Source organism: Rattus norvegicus, chromosome 7 (assembly GCF_036323735.1).
Source record: "Rattus norvegicus strain BN/NHsdMcwi chromosome 7, GRCr8, whole genome shotgun sequence".
Classification (NCBI taxonomy): Eukaryota; Metazoa; Chordata; class Mammalia; order Rodentia; family Muridae; genus Rattus; species Rattus norvegicus.
Window position 1 is genome coordinate 22,452,058 of NC_086025.1, and position 19,166 is coordinate 22,471,223.

Sequence of the window (19,166 nt, forward strand, 5' to 3'; positions counted from 1 at the left end):
CCTAGTTACTCCCCGTGTTTCACGGAGAGCAGAGGGTAAGCAAGAGGGCGAATCCCCAGTTCACACCTGACAGGACAGACTGGGCTTAGTTAGCAAAGTCTGAATTAAAGACAGGATTCGATCGAGTTTAGTTGAATTACTTTCAGGTATAAAGAGCAAATACAGAAGTCGTCCCGGGCAGACCTGTCTTCCTTTAGAGAATAGGTAAGACTTCCTGATTAAGTGCAAGGAATTTTCATCTACACGCACAGTGTTCAGCTCTCAAACACCCGGTTTATCTTCTTAGAGGGAAAGTAACTTTCAATCATGCCCGCAAAACCAATTAACACTCAGTGAACTTGGTGGGAACATTGCCTTTGCTGAATGGGCTTAGTGTAGGGGACATTCGCCAAAGAGCTTTAATTAAACACCCTCTGTTTGCCAGCCACAGTGGCTGCAAATTCACAGGGGTGAGAACTGCAGAAGAATCTGTACTACTGCTGGTAAGGATGAGAAGGAGCCAACGAGGTCAGAATCTCCTAGAGCCAGAGGCTTACATTCCATCCATAGGCACGCCCACCGAGTCCTACCAGCCACCAAGGTATCCCTCAGACTGGTTAAGGAGTCATGCAAAGTATTAACTGTTGTAATACGTCCATGAGAGGAGGTGCAGGGAGACGGGGGTTCTCACGCATCACTGTGTCTGTCCTGAGACTCACAGTGGCGTGGAGACCTCTAACGAGACCGGAATGGCTTCAGCAGCTCTCACTTTAATTTGGAACGACACAGAAGATTAGCCTGGTGCCTGCACCAGGACGGCATGCAGATTCAGGAAGTGGTCCATGTTAGGAAAAAAAAAGGCCTGAAGCAAATACAGAAAAATGACCCACCTGCTTATTGAGGAAGGTAGAGGTGTGTATTAGATCATTTCTCGAATAGATAGTTTCTATTTGGAGGGAACTAAACTATATGGGATGGGTGAGAATCTAAGGGAATCTCAGAAAGCGTTTGCCCAACCCCCCTCTACTTGCTGCGCAGAAGAGGAGCAAGCATATAGTTCTATAATGTCCCCAGGGGCTGCCCTGGGGACACACATTCACTCGTGAGGACCACTCGCTCACAATCTCTGCCAAGGCCAACTTAAAATATTTAAATACTCCCCTTGCTAGCCTCGAATCCCTGTCCAAGCTGGGGAAGGGGTGTCCCCACTAATTTAACAGAGCTTCTCTTTAGATCCACATCCAAGAAGGATGAGTCCACTCATCCGGTGGGCTCCTTCAGGGCTGCTGAGGCAAAACTTCACGGCCAAGCATCCTGCCAGGCTTATGCCACTGCAGACACACACACTCCAGAGGCCTCCATAGGTGAGCTGGGCTGCTCATTACTTCCTCCATGTCTGGCAAAGAGCTCTGTGGTAACAGAGGAGAGGCTAAGTGTGACGGATGGGACTGGGTGAGAGAGAGACAATGGCCTCTTGGCTCAGCTCTGAGTCAGGTGACGTCAGCCTGGAAGAGTCTCCTCCTACCCAGGACACCTGTGTGCTTCCAGGGCTGTGCACAGGGCAGGCATGCAGTAACCGCTCATCCTGTCAGTGTGGTGCTTTGAGTATGCCAGCCCAGGGACTGGCACTATTAGGAGGTGTGGCTCTGCTGGAGTAGGTGTGTCACTGTGGGTGTGGACTTTAAGACCCTCATCCTAGCTGCCTGGAAGCCAGTATTCCACTAGCAGCCTTCAGATGAAGATGTAGAACTCTCAGCATCTCCTGCACCATGCCTGCCTGGATGCTGCCATGCTCCCACCTTGATGATAATGGACTGAACCTCTGAACCTGTAAGCCAGCCCCAATTAAATGTTGTCCTTACAAGAGTAGCTTTGGTCGTGGTGTCTGTTCATAGCAGGAAAACCAAAACTAAGTAAGTAAACCATGAGAATGGGGTGTCTGTCTGTCTGTCTACCTCCCTCTCTCTCCTCTTCCCAACCCCAAGATGTCTCAACCTTTAGGCACGTGTAAAATGAGAACCTGTGCACGCATGGGTTTTGTCTCTTAGGAGAACTTGTCATCTGATGACTGTGGACTTAGAACAGACTCAAAACTACTTTGCCCTGGGACTTCCACCATGCAAGGTCTTACAAGGCATGGTCCCACTGCACGGCAGCTAGTACACATTATAACTGAGTCCTGTGGCAAGCCTGCTGGCCAGGCAAAAGCGTGCCCATTCTACAGAAGAGAAAGCTGAGATCTGGGGAAGCTCTGACTACTTGCTCAAGGCCACACCTGGGACTGGCTGGTGGCACCAGGGCTTGAAGGCTGGAACATGGAGCATCAAAGGATGCATAGGCCCCCTACTCCTACCACTTCCCAGGAGCTGACACAAGGCCACCTTCCAGATCCCTTTCCAGCTGCTGGGTCTGATTGGAACCTTCTCTGTTATGGGGAGGCTAAGGATTCATGGCTCCGAAGCCACACTGACGAGTTATTCTATCCCCGTATCATTTGTTGGTTCACTCACTCTGTGGGCATGATCTCATGTGGGATCCTGCCGGGCTCTGCAGCTAAGGATCATGTCCACCTAACTCCCTCCCTTCACTACATGGGATCACTTGGAGAGGGGGTGCAAGGGTTTGATTGATACAGGGAGGGTGTAAGGGGGCAGCAGCCAGCAAACAGGTTCTTGCTGGTCTGTACAACAGTCCCACTGCAGGTCAGCAGCTGAGGTGCTCTTTGCTGGCCTTCACGAATTGCCTCCTCCCTTGTCTGTATAATCCACCGCAAGGCTTCCTGATGGAACTTTCTGATGGCTAGACACTCCAGTCAGAGGTCATTTCTGTCACAACCCTTAGTCCAAATATCCTATTTGCTTATTATAATTATAATTACTGTGTGCATGTGCACATATGCATACAGATGCATGTGTACATGTGTAGTGGGGTGCTCGTGCATGTGTGTGCACTTGCATGGAAAGCTCAGAGGGATACCTCAGTGTCACTCTTCAGACCCTGCCCACCATTGTCCCTCTATGGCCTGGAACTTGCCTAGGGACCCTCTGGTCTCTGCTTCCCTTGTGCTAGAATCACAAATGCATGCCCCCCCCACCTTGTTACATGGGTTCTGGGGATCAAACTCAGGGCCTCATACTTGCACACTAAGCACTTCACCGACAGAGTTGTCTGCTCAGTCAGAATCATGTTTTACTGGTCCTAGACATAAGCAGAATTAAACTACTTGTTTAAGTAGTTATGTTTTAATTATATAGTGTTACTGTGTGTTTGTGTCTGTGTGTGCGCGTGCTTGGGGGTGGTCAGGGGACAGCCTAGACTGTCTCAAAACAAACACAAAAAGCAACAGTAAAAGCCTCTGCCCATTTTTCTTATATACCTGTGACCTGACCTATTTAAGTGAGCCCCTGTTTTTGTTTTACAGTGTGTAGATTTTAGACGGTGTCTTATTAGGAATCACACAGCCCCCAACTGAACACCCAAGATCTTTTAAGGTTTTCTTTCTGTATAAATCTGAAGTTGTTTCGAGACTATCTTAAAGATGTGTGCATGCATGTGTGTGTGCATGTGTGTGAGCATGTGTCCATGGTTGAGTGCGTGTGTACACTGGGGTGTGTGGTCCCTGGGCTGCATCTACTTTATTCTGTATTAATGTAGGGGCAGTGTTGAGTTACTTAACTTCCCCCTGAGTTGTCTCCATCAATCACAGAGACAGAATAGGGACCATTGTGGAGGGCCAAGAGGACTAAACCCGTCAATACACTTGCAAACGCTTGTAGCCAAGGACTTCTGTGCTAGGCATCCGTCAGCACCTAGTTTGTAACAGCAAGCTAGTTTGTAACCCAGTCTTCAGAATGCTTGCAAACGGGAGAACAGGGCTGGACGGTCTCAGCAAGCTCTCTCAGCAAACAGACTGGGGTGCCAGAATCAAGAGAGGGACCCCAACTCAACATCACACCAATAACCGTAATTCTCTGTTTTAGTGTTTTTTGAGAATTATCAGGGGCCCGGATACCTCGATGCCTCACTGGGAGGCCATAAGCAGAAACGTGACCACACTGTTGCCAAATTCAATCTGAGTGCAGAAACATGACTACGTTGTTGCCAAATTCAATCGAGTGCACGCTCACGCTTCCACTGGCGGTTAAGGGCAGGAAATGCTGAGCACCAGGCCTGCCCTTTGATGTAAAGCTCTTGTGGAAAGAGATGGTGGCTTCTGTATGGAAGAGTGCTGGGTCTGCAAACATCTGACAGAAACAGGAAAGGAAATATGCCTTTGGAGATCTCCGGGAAATGGCCATTCTGGACAGAAAGAAGGGATCTAGAACTGTATTGATCTTGCGTTCCATCTCGACTTGTCCTGTTCAGGTCTAAAGATCATCCGGGAATCCTAGACAACTTAGTGCCTCTGGGGTGGAAGACTCTTTTAAGAGGTCAGTCAACAACCGTGACTTGATCACCCAAGAGCAAGGACAAGGCAGGCGACGTTCAACGTTTAAGAAATGGCTCTGAAACTCAAGTTGGTGTCTGGCACATACATACCTTGTTGGTCCTTGGGTTCTGAAGCCTAGGACTACTCCTAGTCCCACAGAACCAGAAAGGTTCCTGCCTTAGCTGTAAGTTGGTGGCAACCAGGCAGGAAAGGGGGTGCTTTGGAAATAAGGACCCACCCAACTGTCATGGTAGCTCGTGCAGAGAGTGAAAAACAAGACCCAGTATATAAAACTGCTGAAGAATATGCCAACATTCCACTGTTTGATTCTTTTTTGGTTTGGGTGGTGGATAAGTGCATAGAATACATTCAATAATAAAAGTGTAAGGTTTAACGTGAAGTGCCACTGTTTCTGCTCCAAATGCCTATTTACCTGCTCATGGAGTTGGGCTTTGGGTCTGGTTAATTTTGGTGTCTGATTTCTTTTCTTTCCCTTTCTTTCTTTATTCTTCCTTTCTTTCTTTATTCTTCCTTCCTTTCTCTCTCTCTCTCTCTCTCTCTCTCTTTCTTTCTTTCTTTTGCCTGTGTAGGGAACCCTGGAGTTGGCTCAAGACACCCCCAAGACCAAGTTCCAAGCACAAAGGAGATTTATGTGCCCCAGAGGGCAGGGAATGAGAGACAAAACAGGAGCTGAAGAGGGAGAAGGGGAGGGGATGAAGGGGAGGGGAAGGGATAATTGTCCAGGACAACAAAGGCCTGCCTCTGGATAGAGAGGGGGCAGAGGTGGCCCAGAGGCAAATAGGGGTTCCTAAAGGTAAAAGGGGAAGCCCTGTGTTAGGACGAGGTGTTTAATTGTAATATTAATTGAACATGTTTATTAGGTGAGCCAAAGGGAGCTTTTGATCACTGGACTTCAATGCTGTCCACTGGACAGGTGGACCTTGATAGCCTCAGGAGGAAGTGGCCAAAGCTTTAGGGATGTAACCTAACGATTTTTAGCAAGGCAGAGGGAATGGGGTGAAGGCCAGGGCCTGCAGAACTGTGTTTCCCATGCTCCAACCGCCTAGGACCCCTGCTCCCTTTTTAAAAGAATAGTTCATAAAATTAAAAACAAACAAATGAAAACCCTTACAAGGTAACACCAATACAAAAACCAAAGGCTGTGGTTTGAAAAACACAGTTGCGTGCCTTGACCAGGAGTCTTAAAGCGTCCCACAGGAAGAGACTCATCATGACTGAACTTGTGTGGACTAAGCTCTAGAAGCAAGCATCCCTCCTTTTATTGGAACCATTATGAATCACCTACTCTGTCCTTGGGCCTTCTGTACCCAAGGGAATAGATAAGTATCTACCGCAATACAATGAACTGTCCCGTAGCCTGTCTCCGGAGACATCTGACGTTCCGAAAGTCTCCGGTCAGCCCTATGAATCACTGTGTGGCGGTGCCAGCTCCTGTTAGTACTTCAGTAACTTCCTGCTTGAGAAGTTTCCAAATGACACAAGAGGAATTTCGGAAACAACCCCCTGTCTCAGTGAGTGTCCAAGAAGAGGGCACAGGACCAGCCCCAGCAGGGCCGGGGCTTCTAATTTTGACCCAGCTTGCTCCATGGGGAAGTCCACGCACAATCTCTAGGAGAGACTCATTTGTTGGCTCTGCTGCCACAGTGCTATCTGATGTTTACCCGGCGATTTGCATTCCTGGGGCCTCACATATATACCATGCCATCCTCACAGTGGGCTCGAAAGCAGTATTTACTCACGAGACGGGGATGCAGCTGTGCTAGCCAGAGAGACACACCGAGGCCACACAGCTAATGACTCTTTAAATCCCCGATCACCAACTCTGACATTATGCCTAATGATTGATGTTTTAAAAAGTACAGAAAAGGTGTTTGAAATTTATCATCAGGTAATAAATCACGGCTTATGTTTTTTCCCTCCTCCATAAAAAACAGCCAACTAACACGAGGCAAGCATATATATTAAAAGTCATAAAATGTGTCTGAGTCTCTCATACCAAGCAACCTAATTTGCTTATACATAAATATCAAGGGATAGAAAAGCAGGCTTTCGAGCCAAAGTGAATGAAAAAGCGGGCAGTCATATCGCACCCTGGCGCTTGCAGGAGGCTGTATATTAAGGTCTTTTAGGTCTCACACCTCATGTTTCTGGAGCAGTAAGACAAATGAGGTTTTGCACATTTATTTCAGCATAAATTAACACTAACCGTCTGGATGGATAAGATAACCAAATAGCCATAAAAACTTGGCAACCTCCACTGGAAGAAAAATTGCATGGAGCCGAGAATGGGGAAAATCCACACAGGGTTTACTGGAGGAACCCCAACCTGGTGGCAGGGCTCAGGAGGCTTCCGAGGCAATATCGGACTTGAAGCACAGCACCCTGCCAGTGAGGCCAGGTGTAGGGGAGAGGTCATGGAGACAGCAGCTCTTTAGAGCTACGCAGGCTTTCGCTAACCCGAAGTGCCTGGTTCTTTATCTGAGCATTCCCATGGCCCTCGGATTGAGGGAGGCTCAGGGTTTATCATTTCCATGTAAAGATGGCCGAACAGGGGTCAGAGAGAGTGGGCAGCTCTGCTGTGCGAGGCCAATACAACAATCTTTTAACTACCCCATCTGGGTACCCACGCCTGCATCTACCCACTCACCCATCCGTCCATCCATCTATCTGTCCATCCATCCATCCATCCATCCGTCCGTCCGTCCGTCCGTCCGTCTGTCCGTCCGTCCATCCATCCATCTGTCCATCCATCCATCCATCTGTCCATCCATCCATCCATCCATCCATCCATCCATCCATCAATCTGTCCATCCATCCATCCATCCATCCATCCATCCATCCATCCATCCATCCATCCATCCGTCTGTCCATTCTACCCACCCAGCTGTCTGTCCATTCATCCATCCGTCTGCCCATCCATCCACCCACCCCTATTTCATACAAATTCTTATTTGTTCTATGATCCTTCATAAAAGAAAACTGGAAAGGCTCATTCTTTATGCGCACACCCAATGTGCACAGCACAGCCTCTCGGAAGGGATCCTTTCCCCACTAACAATGCACCAGCCTGGGGCCTGGGTATGCTCACCTCCTGGATTAGCTGGATCTCCGCACTCCTCCCCTGTTTCCTCCGCTGGCTTTCCCCCGGCATGTGCTAAGACAGTCACGTGCTAAGCATTACGGGTTCACTCCCTGCCCGTCTCCTCTGCAGGCTTGGTAGGACTCCAGGTCCCTGCAGCCTGGCTTGCTCAGTGGAACTGCATCATTGGCTGGCTTTCCCCACACATAGGAAGGCACACCTTCAACTTACACTCCCTCGTACACCTGTATCTTCCTTCATCCATCCAATAAATAGCTATTTGTGTTGGAAAAAATTACTAATAACAGGAATTATTAACTGCCCAGCCATAGGGCTCAGGGATAAAACAGTGAATAAGATTCAGACGTCAGATAAAACTGTAGGTCTTAGAAATTTGCCCTACACGCTGGCAAAGTGAAGAGGGACCCTGGGAAGCCACACGGCCTCAGGCGGGGAACATCACATCTTACTAATTCCTGAGAAAAATTCATCATCGGGTGCCGTTCTGAACGGCTGTGTCTGAGTCCACTACACCTCTCCTGCCGTTACAGGAAAATGGCGTGGTGTGGCCACAGCTGTGTTTTAACCTTCTGAGGTTTCATGTCCCTGCAAAACCACAGGACCACGTCCAGATATGATTCAAAGGGACAAATGGGATTCAGCCACAGAGTAGCTCAGATGCAACTCCCTTCCCACTCTTCCCACGATGCCATCAGTGACTCTCACATGTGGACGCTCTCTCATGGGGGACAACTCAGTCACAACCACCCTGAAGCCTCTGTGGTGGCTGTCTAGGTGCTGGCTCATCCTCAGTGAACAGAAGGCTTGAGGCTGAGGCGTCAGCCCGCTCCCCCTCACAGTCTATCTATCCTTCCTTCTGCTCATGCCCCTCCCCTCCCTTCCCCCCCCTCTCTGTTTCCCTGACAAAGATCAGTCACCCTTTAAAGAGGGCTGACTTCTGACCTCGAACGCAAGACTAAGCATCACAGACGTGTATCTTATCCTTGGGAGATGCGTCCGTTCGGAGATGGGCCACGAAGCTTGTGAGGCGTTCTCCCAGCAGAGTCAGGAACAGGTTGTAGCCATGACTAGTTGCTATGGTTACCGAAGCTGGGGGAGGCGGTGTCACCGGCAACATTCAAATCCAGACCCCGATTAGCCCTGCTCTCTGTCAGAGGAGGCCACCGCTGGATGGAACATCTTAAAAGATGGTGTGTGGCACCCCGAAAAGGAGGTGCCTTCCCGTGATCAACATGTGCCAGTGTGGTTAAATCCCCAGCCATGGAGGGAACACCGCCACCCCTGTCTGTCTCTCATCTGTCTGTCTCTCAGAGGCACTGTAGGGAGAAAAAGGCTATACACCGTCGAGATGGGGTCAGATAGTACTGGTGGGGCCCACACCGGGGTAATCCTGAGCCCATGTCCACCGGGGTAATCCCTAGTCACCTGTACAAAGGTCCATGTCTACTCGTGCAATCTGACTCTAAGGGCAGAGCCCGGAGCCATAGTCCCCGCAGGCGCTCCTCAGACAGGAGAGGCAGGGGCCCTCTTTAAGATGGATGGGCTTTATTCCAGCAGTCAAAGGACTAAAGAGATCAAAAGGCTGACCCTCCCATGAGCAAGACACACGTCCTCTTGGTCAGCAGTGACACCCTGCCACTTTACACTGGAACAGAGACAAAAGCTCGGAAATGTGCCAGTCACTGGCCTTCGGGGTCTGTGCAATGAGGGATTCGCCAGCCCCTCATACTAAGTGGCTCTCTTTACATAGCCTGCCTTTATGGAGAGTCGTAAGGCAGTCAGTCCTGATGAACCCTGTTTAGAATTCAGCCAATTCCAAATGCTGATGACAGCCACTTCGCCTGGGTCAGGTGCAGCATCTAGAATGGAGGTCCCGTGAGCTCCTAACATGGGTGTTGGAACGGATGCTAATGAGCCTCGGCAGTCAGCCCTGTCTTCTGACGGTCTAGGGACCAGTTCTCCTCAAATCATTGACTTCAGGTTTCAATCTTTTCTCATAATGCCCCATGAGGTAGTAATGGGTAAGCTGGAATGGGGTATCTTCCCAGATAACTGATACATTTGTGGTGAGTACTGTCAACTTGACAGAGTCTAGCGTCACCTAGGAGACAAGCCACTGGGCGTGCCTGTGGGAGATACACCCATTTAAAGTGTACAGTAAGACAGCGTTTGTGCATTTACAGAGGTGTGCAACCATTATTGCATTCTGATTCTAAAATGTGTATCACAGACCAGAAACCCCCACCTCTACCAGTCACTTCTCCCTGTCCCCAACCCCCCACCCCAGACATAGGCAGCTACCAATGTACTTTCTGCCTTTATGTTAGTCCATGCTACATTTATGGAGTCACACGGTCGCGGGTTTTAGAAGTGGCTTCATTCCCTCTGTGTGGTTCAGAAACTCACTCGTATTGTAACACGCTAGGACTCAGTGTCACTAGTGATGTGACCACTTGACCATCACTAATGGCCGTTTAGACATATACAGCTCAATCCCCACCCATCCACACTCAGGTTTGTGCTACCAGAGAAACAGAATGCTTTTGCTGCCTGGTATTGCACAAGAGCCTGTAAAGACCGAGGGAGAAGTTAGGGCTAAGGCTTGCGATCGGAGTGCTTGTCTAGCACGCATGAGGCCCTAGGTTCCTTTATCTGGCACTGGGAGGAGGAAGAGGAGGAGGGAGAAGAAGAGGAGGGGGTGGAAGAGGAGGAGGAGGTGCAGGAGGAGGAAGAGGAGGAGGAAGAAGAAGAGGAGAAAGAGGAGGAAGAAGAGGAGGAGAAGGAAAAGAAAGGAGGAGAAGGAAGAGGAAGAAGGAGGAGGAGAAGGAAGAGGAGAAAGAGAAGAGGAGGAGGAAGAGGAAGAGGAGGAAGAGGAGGGAGAGGAAGAAGAGGAGAAGGAAGAGGAGAAGGAAGAGGAGGGGGAGGAGAAGGAAGAGAAAGAGGAGAAGGAAGAAGAGGAAGAAGAGGAGGAGGAAGAGGAAGAGGAGGAAGAGGATGAGGAGGAGGAAGAGGAGGAAGAGGAAGAGGAGGAAGAGGAGGAGGAATAAGAGGAGGAAGAAGAGGAGGAGGAAGAGGGGGAGGAAGAAGAGGAAGAGGAAGAGGAAGAAGAGGAAGAGGAGGAAGAGGAGGAGGAGGAAGAGGAGGAAGAGGAAGAAGAGGAAGAGGAGGAGGAGGAAGAGGAAGAAGAGGAAGAAGAGGAAGAGGAAGAAGAGGAAGAGGAGGAGGAAGAGGAGGAAGAGGAAGAAGAGGAAGAGGAAGAAGAGGAAGAGGAAGAAGAGAAAGAAGAGGAAGAGGAGGAGGAGGAAGAGGAGGAAGAGGAGGAAGAGGAAGAAGAGGAAGAGGAAGAAGAGGAAGAGGAGGAGGAGGAAGAAGAGGAAGAGGAGGAAGAGGAGGAGGAAGAAGAGGAAGAGGAAGAGGAAGAGGAAGAGGAGGAAGAGGAAGAGGAGGAAGAGGAAGAAGAGGAAGAGGAGGAGGAGGAGGAAGAGGAGGAGGAGGAAGAGGACACCTTGCCTCGGGTGTGCCATTTCTCTCATGCCATCCCTCCACAGCCTTTGGATGGGGATGCTATTATTCTTTTTTTTTTCACTGGGGTTCAGAGACACCCAGGAACTAAAACCACACAGCCATCATCAAATCTAGACCTGCCTGCCTCAACACCTCTGCCTTTCCCCCTGAGCACTCCACCCTTCTCTTCCCCTGCAGGAATGTGGGGGTGAAGCACCCAGAGTTAGAGTTAGACATTCTATCCACTTGAAGAACCTGAGAGAGCACAGGCTAAGTGAGAGGCTGGGTGTCGTGATCGGAGGAGACCTCTTCGCAGTATCCAGATATTGCAGGAGCTTTTCTCCACACCTGGAGAGCACTCGGGGACTCAATGTGCCACGGGCAGAAATAAACCTCCAGGAGGACAGAGCTGGGAAGTAAAGTATGCTCAGCGCTCAAGAAATAGCGTTGCCCAGGGAGACACCCTACTTCCAGGGCTACCCAGGTCAAGGCCCAGAGTACTTAGCCATGTCACACTTGGTGGAGTTAGACTGCCACTAAGCCTGAAGACCTGAGCTTGATCTCGGAGCCCCAGTGATGGAAGGAGAGAAACTATTTCTTTTTTTTTTTTTTTTTTTTTGTTGGTTCTTTTTTTTCGGAGCTGGGGACCGAACCCAGGGCCTTGCGCTTCTTAGGCAAGCGCTCTACCACTGAGCTAAATCCCCAACCCCGAGAACCTATTTCTACAAGTCATTTTCTGGCCCCCGCAAACCCGTGTGTGTGTGTGTGTGTGTGTGTGTGTGTGTGTGTGTGTGTGTGTGTAGGTAGTCTCTGTCTCCTACACTCGAAATATTAAAACAAAAGCAAATGTATTCTTCCCAACTCTCTGCTGTCTTGAGGACAGGATGAAGAAACCGAGTGTCCTGTTATACAAAATTATCCCAGCGACAGTGACGGAACAACTCAGCAATACTGCAGACGTCTGCAGAGTCTACCCATCCGGCTTTCTCATCTGTGAAGCCCGAGTTTCTCCACCTGTAACATGGATTCACAAAACAAATGACCAAGGAACAAGGACAATGAGGGGGGTAGGGGTCGGGGGGAGGAGATGGACAGAAAGAAGGGTGCTGTGTCCGTGTTAATGCAATACCAGGTTACCTGTGTGCCGGGAGCCTCCCAGCTCTGGGGTCAGTGAGAGAGCCACCCTTCCCTTAGGGGAAACAGTCCACAGGGAGTGATCGAGGTGACAGCCGGTGACATGGCAGGGTACTGAGAAGTTGGGAGAGAGCTGGCTATAGGAGTGTGGCCGGACAGGTTCCTCCATAGGGTTTGAGGGGGCCAGCAGGAATCATGGTGACTGAGGTGTAGAGTGGGAGGGATGAAACCAGACGGACGGATGGACGGATGGACGGATGGACGGTGTGTCTCCTTGTGAGCAAAGCCACCACCTTAGCCCATGGCAATATGGAGGCCAAGGAGGCAGAGCCAGGCATGGCCACACACCACACTGAACTTCTGATTGCGCTCCCAGGACAGCACAAAGGATGAGGCCTCCCCTTGCCCTGCCTCCTGCTCTCTGCCTCCTGCTCTTTGCTCTGTCCCTCACGTGCAATGGTTTCTCCCATCTCGGTCCCACTCCTGGGAAGATTTATTCCTGATTCCTCCTGGAAACATCACACAGCTTGAAAAGGGGCTGATCGCACAGGGTGGCCATTGAGACGATCGGGGCCATAAATATCCTGGACCTCTTCTAATATACACGCCGTGACAAAAGAACGCCTTGATCCACGGTGTTCACAAGAAAACGCCGTTTGCTGAGCCCGATGCCTGCTTCCCGTGCCCTCTTGCCTCACGCCCATCACCAGCTCCACTCAATGGCTCTTTTGTTCCCCCACGGAGCCCGGTTCTGACTAGCTGGGACCAGGTTTGTTTTTTTCTGCATTCCATAGGCCATTACCGGGACCCCTTGACTGGCGAGCTGCAGCCCTTGTTCCTTCTGACCACGCCAAGTCGCCGGGCTATTTGTTGTTATAGAGGCATTAAAACCATTGCACAGCCTTCACGGGGAGAACGGCTTCCATTTTGGGGGAGCCAATTAGGACCGTGCCCTCTACACACTGGGTAATTTGTGCTCTCACCAGCCAGGCAACCCGCTATTAAAACCAACATTTTTTTTCAGATTAGAAGGGACAGGAGGAAGCGCGGGACCAGGAAAGAAACAGGAAGACAGAGAAGGGAAGAGGCTGTGTGGCCTTGGCTCGCGGGGTCGGGAAGGGACAGGAGATGATCTGTCTCATTATAAAGGCTCTTGTGACACACCGGTGTTACAGAGTGGAAGGCCACAGCCAAGGACATGAGGTGGGACATGGATGACAGACAGGAAAATGGTTCCAAAGACAGTCACGTCCTTGTACCTAGAACCTGTGGCTAGTGTACCAGTGTGGGGCGGGAAGGTGAGGATGGGTTCCCAGGTTAGCCCTTACAGAAGGCAAGCATTTTGTGTCATGTGTGTCTGCTAGAGAGAGCCAGGAGCAGAGTCTCACGGAACCTACAGACAGAGCTTGGTCAGGCTGCAACATGTCCCCTGGGTTCATCGTCACTGTCACGGGAAACCCGAGTAAAGTGAGGACAAGGGCAGTCTCCCACAAGGAGAGAAAACGACTCAAGGATGCAAATGATGGTCAAGGTCACGGCAGAGGGGGCTTATTCCACACTGTGACATCTCTAGAAGAGTTGGGCAATGGTGCTCCTACCTCCCATCGTACAGTCCTCCAGGCTTAGTGCCAGGGAGGTTTATACGGACCCAGCAAGTGCTATGAGCTGGCCAGATGGCGTGCCATGGGCTTTGAGCGTGTTTGCAGCTCTGTCTCAGAATACCCTGTGACAGGTGCTCACGTTAGGGACCTCTCTGCTCACAGTGACAAAATACCTGCTGGAAAAGAACTGGGCAGGGGAGGAGTTTGGCTCATGGTCTAAGGAGACACAGTCTGCTATGGTGGGAACACACGGCTGTGAGGCTTTTGTGAGAGTGGGAGTGAGGCATCTGGAGCAAAAAGGTCTAGAGACCATGATCCAGCAATAATCCTCAAAGCCCACCCTCTGGTGACCCACTCCAAAAGGGACCCACAACCTTCCAAGACAGCATGAGCACCCAGGAGCCAAGTGCTCAAACATACAAGCCTTTGGGTGACACTTCATATAGACACCCTAACAGGACTGGTGGGAGCCCAATCCACAGGAAAGGAAACTGAGGCACAAAGTGGCGAGTTGCTCAAGGACACAGCTTAGGACCAGGAGTCCAGTTCCAGAGCTTGTTGGCCTTTACATCAGCATGGAGTTGGCCCTCTACTCCTCAAAATGGCTGCTCTGTCACTCACTCATTGACTCATTGACTCATTGACTGACTGACTCACTCGTTCATTCATGAATTCACTCATTCACTCACTCATTCACTCATTGACTGACTCACTCATTGACTTATTCACTCACTAATTCATTGTCTCGTATTCACTGACTCACTCATTGACTCACTCATTCATTTGTTCACTCATTCATTAGTCCACTCACTCATTCATTCACTCATTCATTAGTCCACTCACTCATTCATTTGTTCACTCATTCATTTGTTCACTCACTCATTCGTTCACTCACTCATTCATTCACTCACTCACTCATTGACTGACTCACTCATTGACTCATTAACTCACTGACTCTTATTCACTTACACATTCACTCATTGACTCACTCATTCATTAATTCACTCATTGACACACTCATTCACTTACTCATTCACTCACTTATTCACTAACAGACTCATGCATTCATTCATCCCTCCCTCACTTATTCTCTGAGTACTTACTCCCCCAACTCCCATTCTTGCACTCCCTCCCTCACTGACCCAGCATTCATTGGTTCACTGACTCGATGACTCACTTCCTTGCTCATCCATGCATTCATACTCGGAAGTCTCAATTTCTTGGGTCCTGAGGACAAAGACACTAAAAGCACCCCAATCACATCAAACAGCGACATCAAGTCTGCACAAGGGAAGACCAGCTCAGCCGGAGGGAGATGGGCAGGAGGCAGCCTTGCTGGGGATGCGGCCCTGAGGACCCACAACTCTACTGAGACACTAGTGTGAGAGAGAGAGCGTGGCCACGTTTGTCCACCAGAGTTCCTCTTTTAACTCTATTTCCACGGGGACTGTCCCACTTCGCGGACGAAGGATGTTCCCTGTCATGTCCCTGGTTCAATTTTACAAGTATCCCTTACACATTTCTCACTTGGCCAGACTATTTTAAACACAGCACTGACTAGAGAGGTCAGAGTGAAGACAGATGTTACGTGAGAAATATCTGCATTAATCTGAGCTGCAAATGCAGTAAAAAGCCATTTTAAGAGTTCCCTAGCACCTTTCTCCAGAACATGACGAAGCTTTTAGAGTGTTTTGCATTTTATTTCCCAAGTCACTGAGCACCGTGGCCTGTCCTTGTGACTGGTGTGTGCAGTGTGTCAAGGCCCAGAAAACCAGGCCTCAGGGAGCTTGTGTGACCTGCTCAGGCCACACAGCTCCTGGACTAGAAAGAGAATCCTTCTCATACCATGTACAGGTAAGGCCTGCGTATCTCAGAGCTCATTATCGGCGGAGAAACCGATGTTTCAGTGAGAGAAACATTTGTGGCTGTCTCTATTCAGGGATCAAAGAAAACATCCTTAACTGCTAGACCTGAAGGAGGTATCTTTGTTGACTTGGAACACATTTAGTTACTTCTATAAGGACATTTCTAGAACTCTGGCCACTGGAAACTGTGGAGAATGGAGAGAGGGGCAGACCTGGAGGTGCTTCCCAGCAGCGCTAAAGGTTCAAGCTTCTGCCACACTGCCACACTGCCACACTGTTGGGCTGCAGAAGGCTGAAGCCAGGCAGGGGGCCAGAGCTCTCAAACACCTGCTAGCAGCATCAATGGGCACGAGTCACAGTGTGGCTCATGCAGGGGGGCTTCCTTCTATGTCCCCACATGCTGGGGTATCCTGGCAGACTCTTCCAGGAAGCAGGACCAATGGCCTCTTTATTCTCCCTCCCTGGAGCTGCCCACTCCTTCCTGCCCCATTTGGCACAGATACCGGCAACGTGTCTGCAGGACGGTGAGACCCTACACAGGTCCGAGAGAGTCGTTCGTGCAAGTCGTTACTCTGTCCGGTGTCCTGCCACCCCTGTAAGCAGGGTGCTCTGTGCGGACAGGCCCTCTTGGTCAACACTGTTAGACCTTTTACTAGTTGGAGATGCAAACTTAACTGTTTTTAATTAAGCATCCAATGCGAAAGCAGAAATCCCCTTGTTCCCTCCCCCTGGCCCATCATGGCAGCGTTTCTCAATACCAGGACACAGTGGCTGAACATTCAAGAGCAGGCTGGTGGTCACCGTGCCAAGGTGTCCCATCAACTGTTGGTGCCGACTCTCCAGTCACCCTGCCCTGTCACAGAAAGGAACGCTGAGTCACCACCCTGCTGGCTTCCATGAATGCTCCATGGCCACATGACTCTAAAGAGATGCAGGGGACATCAGTATCCACAGCTAGGGGACATCAGTATCCCCAGTTAGGGGACAACAGTATCCACAGCTAGGGGACATCAGTATCCACAGCTAGGGGACATCAGTATCCACGGCTAGGGGACATCAGTATTCACAGCTAGGGGACAACAGTATCCACAGCTAGGGGACATCAGTATTCACAGCTAGGGGACACCAGTATCCACAGCTAGGGGACACCAGTATCCACAGCTAGGGGACATCAGTATCCACAGCTAGGGGACATCAGCATCCCACAGCTATCACATGTAGACACATACATACACACAGGCACATAGACACACACAGAGACAGAAAAATCAATCTCTCCCTCTCTCTGCCTCTGCCCTCCCCCAGCACGCGCCTTTCCCCAGAGCCCTGACTAACAGACATGGGTTTCCGTGTGTCTGCTGTATGACTCTTCTCACTTGGTGTTAATGTGACTTCGGAATGCCTGATCAATGTTAAGTTGAAGGGATCTTTCTTTGTTCAAGGACAGGACAAACGTTCCCCACACTCAGTCACACACACGCTATGTCTTGAAGAAGATACTTATTTGCTGTTGGGCTGGGTGATGGGACTTGGTGTGGAACTGTAGGGTCCCTGTGATGCTGCAACAGCAGCTGGGGGAATCTCCCCTCACCGGGGTTCTCAACAACTCCTCCAAGAGAGACAGACGTTCTGTAAACGAAACGGAGTCACACAACAAGGCGACCAGAGTCAAGCTTTCATCTGCACTCTGCTCATCCAGCACAACAGAAGGGGGCGGGGAGGGCAAGAGAACTGGCCCCACCCGGTGTCCATGAGCAAAGTTGGAAATGCTGGCTTTCCACACACAGCCCCTGCTCATTCTCACTTGTCCATCAGCCCTGTAGGGTGTGGTTGGGGAAACCAGTTTGGTTTTCTGGGTAACCCCCACATGGTGAAATGAAAGCAGAAAACGACATCTGGGAGAGAGGTGGGGGCTGGCTTAGAGAGAAGGAGACGGGAGTAGCTGATAGAGAGATGTGGGTGAAAAGTCCTCAGGCGAACTTTGTTGACACCAGAGTGAGAGGAGGAAGGGTCTCGGTTTTGAGGGCTGGTTTCCTGCAGCCCCTCTGGCATCCCAAAGAAGAAGAGAAGCCGTGGTCATGGACTCTTCTGTCCAAGCACATCCAGCCGGGCTTGACTGGACCTGGTCTTCCTTCTCTTGATGAGGCCAGGGAGGTCTCCAGCAAGCTGGGCAGAGAGCCTCCTGTCGTTGTGGGCAAGCCTCCACTGCTAGCCAGCTGGTGGATCAGCTTAGGCTTTATAAAAAAAATGCCCGGGATGGGGAAAGGAAATACATTTATCAGGAACCTTTTTCTGAACTAATATTTGGTGAGTGAGCATTTTCTATGCACCAGACACTGGCATTACTCCTAGGTGTGCTCAAGCTTTTGGGGAGCCAGCCTCCAGGAAGTCAATAGGACAGCTAAGTTCAGGGCAGCAGGGTGCGGCGGGGACCGGATTCTAAGCACTCTGGTCTCTAGGGATGATTAGCTTTTACCACACCAGAGAACTGGGTCTAGGGTCACACGGCAAGTTCCTAGGCTTTAAAGAACTATGTGTAAGGTTACACAGCAAGCTGTCAGGGCTGTGTGGGCCAGGGGTCACTCTGTATCCAAAACCCAAGTTGGATGGGCATTCTGCTGTTGAATGTCAGGGACCCTAAGGAAGAACACAGCAAGCAGGACTGTGTGTACACAGTGAAGCCTGGACTGGAGAGGGTGTGTGTGTGTGTGTGTGTGTGTGTGTGTGTGTGTGTGTGTGTCTGTGTGTCTGTGTGTGTGTGTGTGTGTGATTCATGACCTGGACAGTTAGAATGAAGAATACACAGACAGAGCCACTGTATTAGGTCCACCCTATGAGGCCAGCCTGGGGCAGCGGAAGGACCCACGAGCTTCCTTTTTGGAGACACAACCTTCACTCGAAGTTTCTGAAAGCTGGAGGGGGCGGGGGGAGGGGGGGATAGGCTCAAAACAAGCACAGCTCTCCAAATAGTGATAAATACCTCAAATTAGCCAGTGAGTTTAAAAGCCTGTGGGCTGCTCTTTTTCCCAGAGTGGGAACAGGCTCCTGATTGTGACCTGGTAGAACGGAGCATTCACAAGTGTGGAGCCGGCAGGCAGGGGAGGCACCGGGGCTGCGTCGGGACACTGGCCCAGCTGGCTGGCCAGGGGACACAGCAGTTGATTGTAGAGCATGTGCTTACAGGAGAGGCTGTGGCCAAGGAGACTCTGGGCTGGGGCTTTCCTCCTTCCCTGGGGCCTTCCTCTTTTCGCTAGAAATGGGGACAGGGAGATGTCAGGGCTGAAATGGCTGCTCCAGGACATCTTGATTTGGGAACACGGTTGACACTAGAGGCTATTCTTTATTCTTACAGGACAGTGACACCAGAAAAGAGCAGTTCTCTGGGGCTGTGGCCTCCAGGGGAAACGACTTTCTCCAAAGCATAGCTGTGGGACTCTTCCCTCTTCTCTCTGTGGCCCACAGGTCATGGCTGCTTCTGTCATTAGATGAACACCCCAGGAGATAACAAAGGACAGAATGACAGGCAACTGTCA

General features: G+C 50.4%; 1 protein-coding gene and 1 non-coding gene across 6 annotated transcripts in view; one reads left to right on the top strand and one right to left on the bottom strand.

Annotated features, from left to right (window-relative positions):
• The window catches only part of Chst11 (carbohydrate sulfotransferase 11), a 218,457-nt gene that overhangs the window by 39,937 nt on the left and 159,354 nt on the right, over positions 1-19,166 (bottom strand). The window contains exon 1 of one of the 5 annotated variants that reach the window (XM_039079036.2): positions 8,472-9,726. The exons of the other annotated variants lie outside the window; for them this stretch is intronic. Within the exon in view, the coding sequence (XP_038934964.1) occupies positions 8,472-8,492 (21 nt within the window). The 5' untranslated portion in view covers positions 8,493-9,726. Of the gene's footprint in view, positions 1-8,471; positions 9,727-19,166 lie in introns of those variants that run through there. 5 annotated transcript variants of the gene reach the window in all.
• LOC120093923 (U6 spliceosomal RNA) lies at positions 728-829 on the top strand. The gene has a single exon (XR_005487637.1). It is a non-coding gene; the product is annotated as a U6 spliceosomal RNA (small nuclear RNA).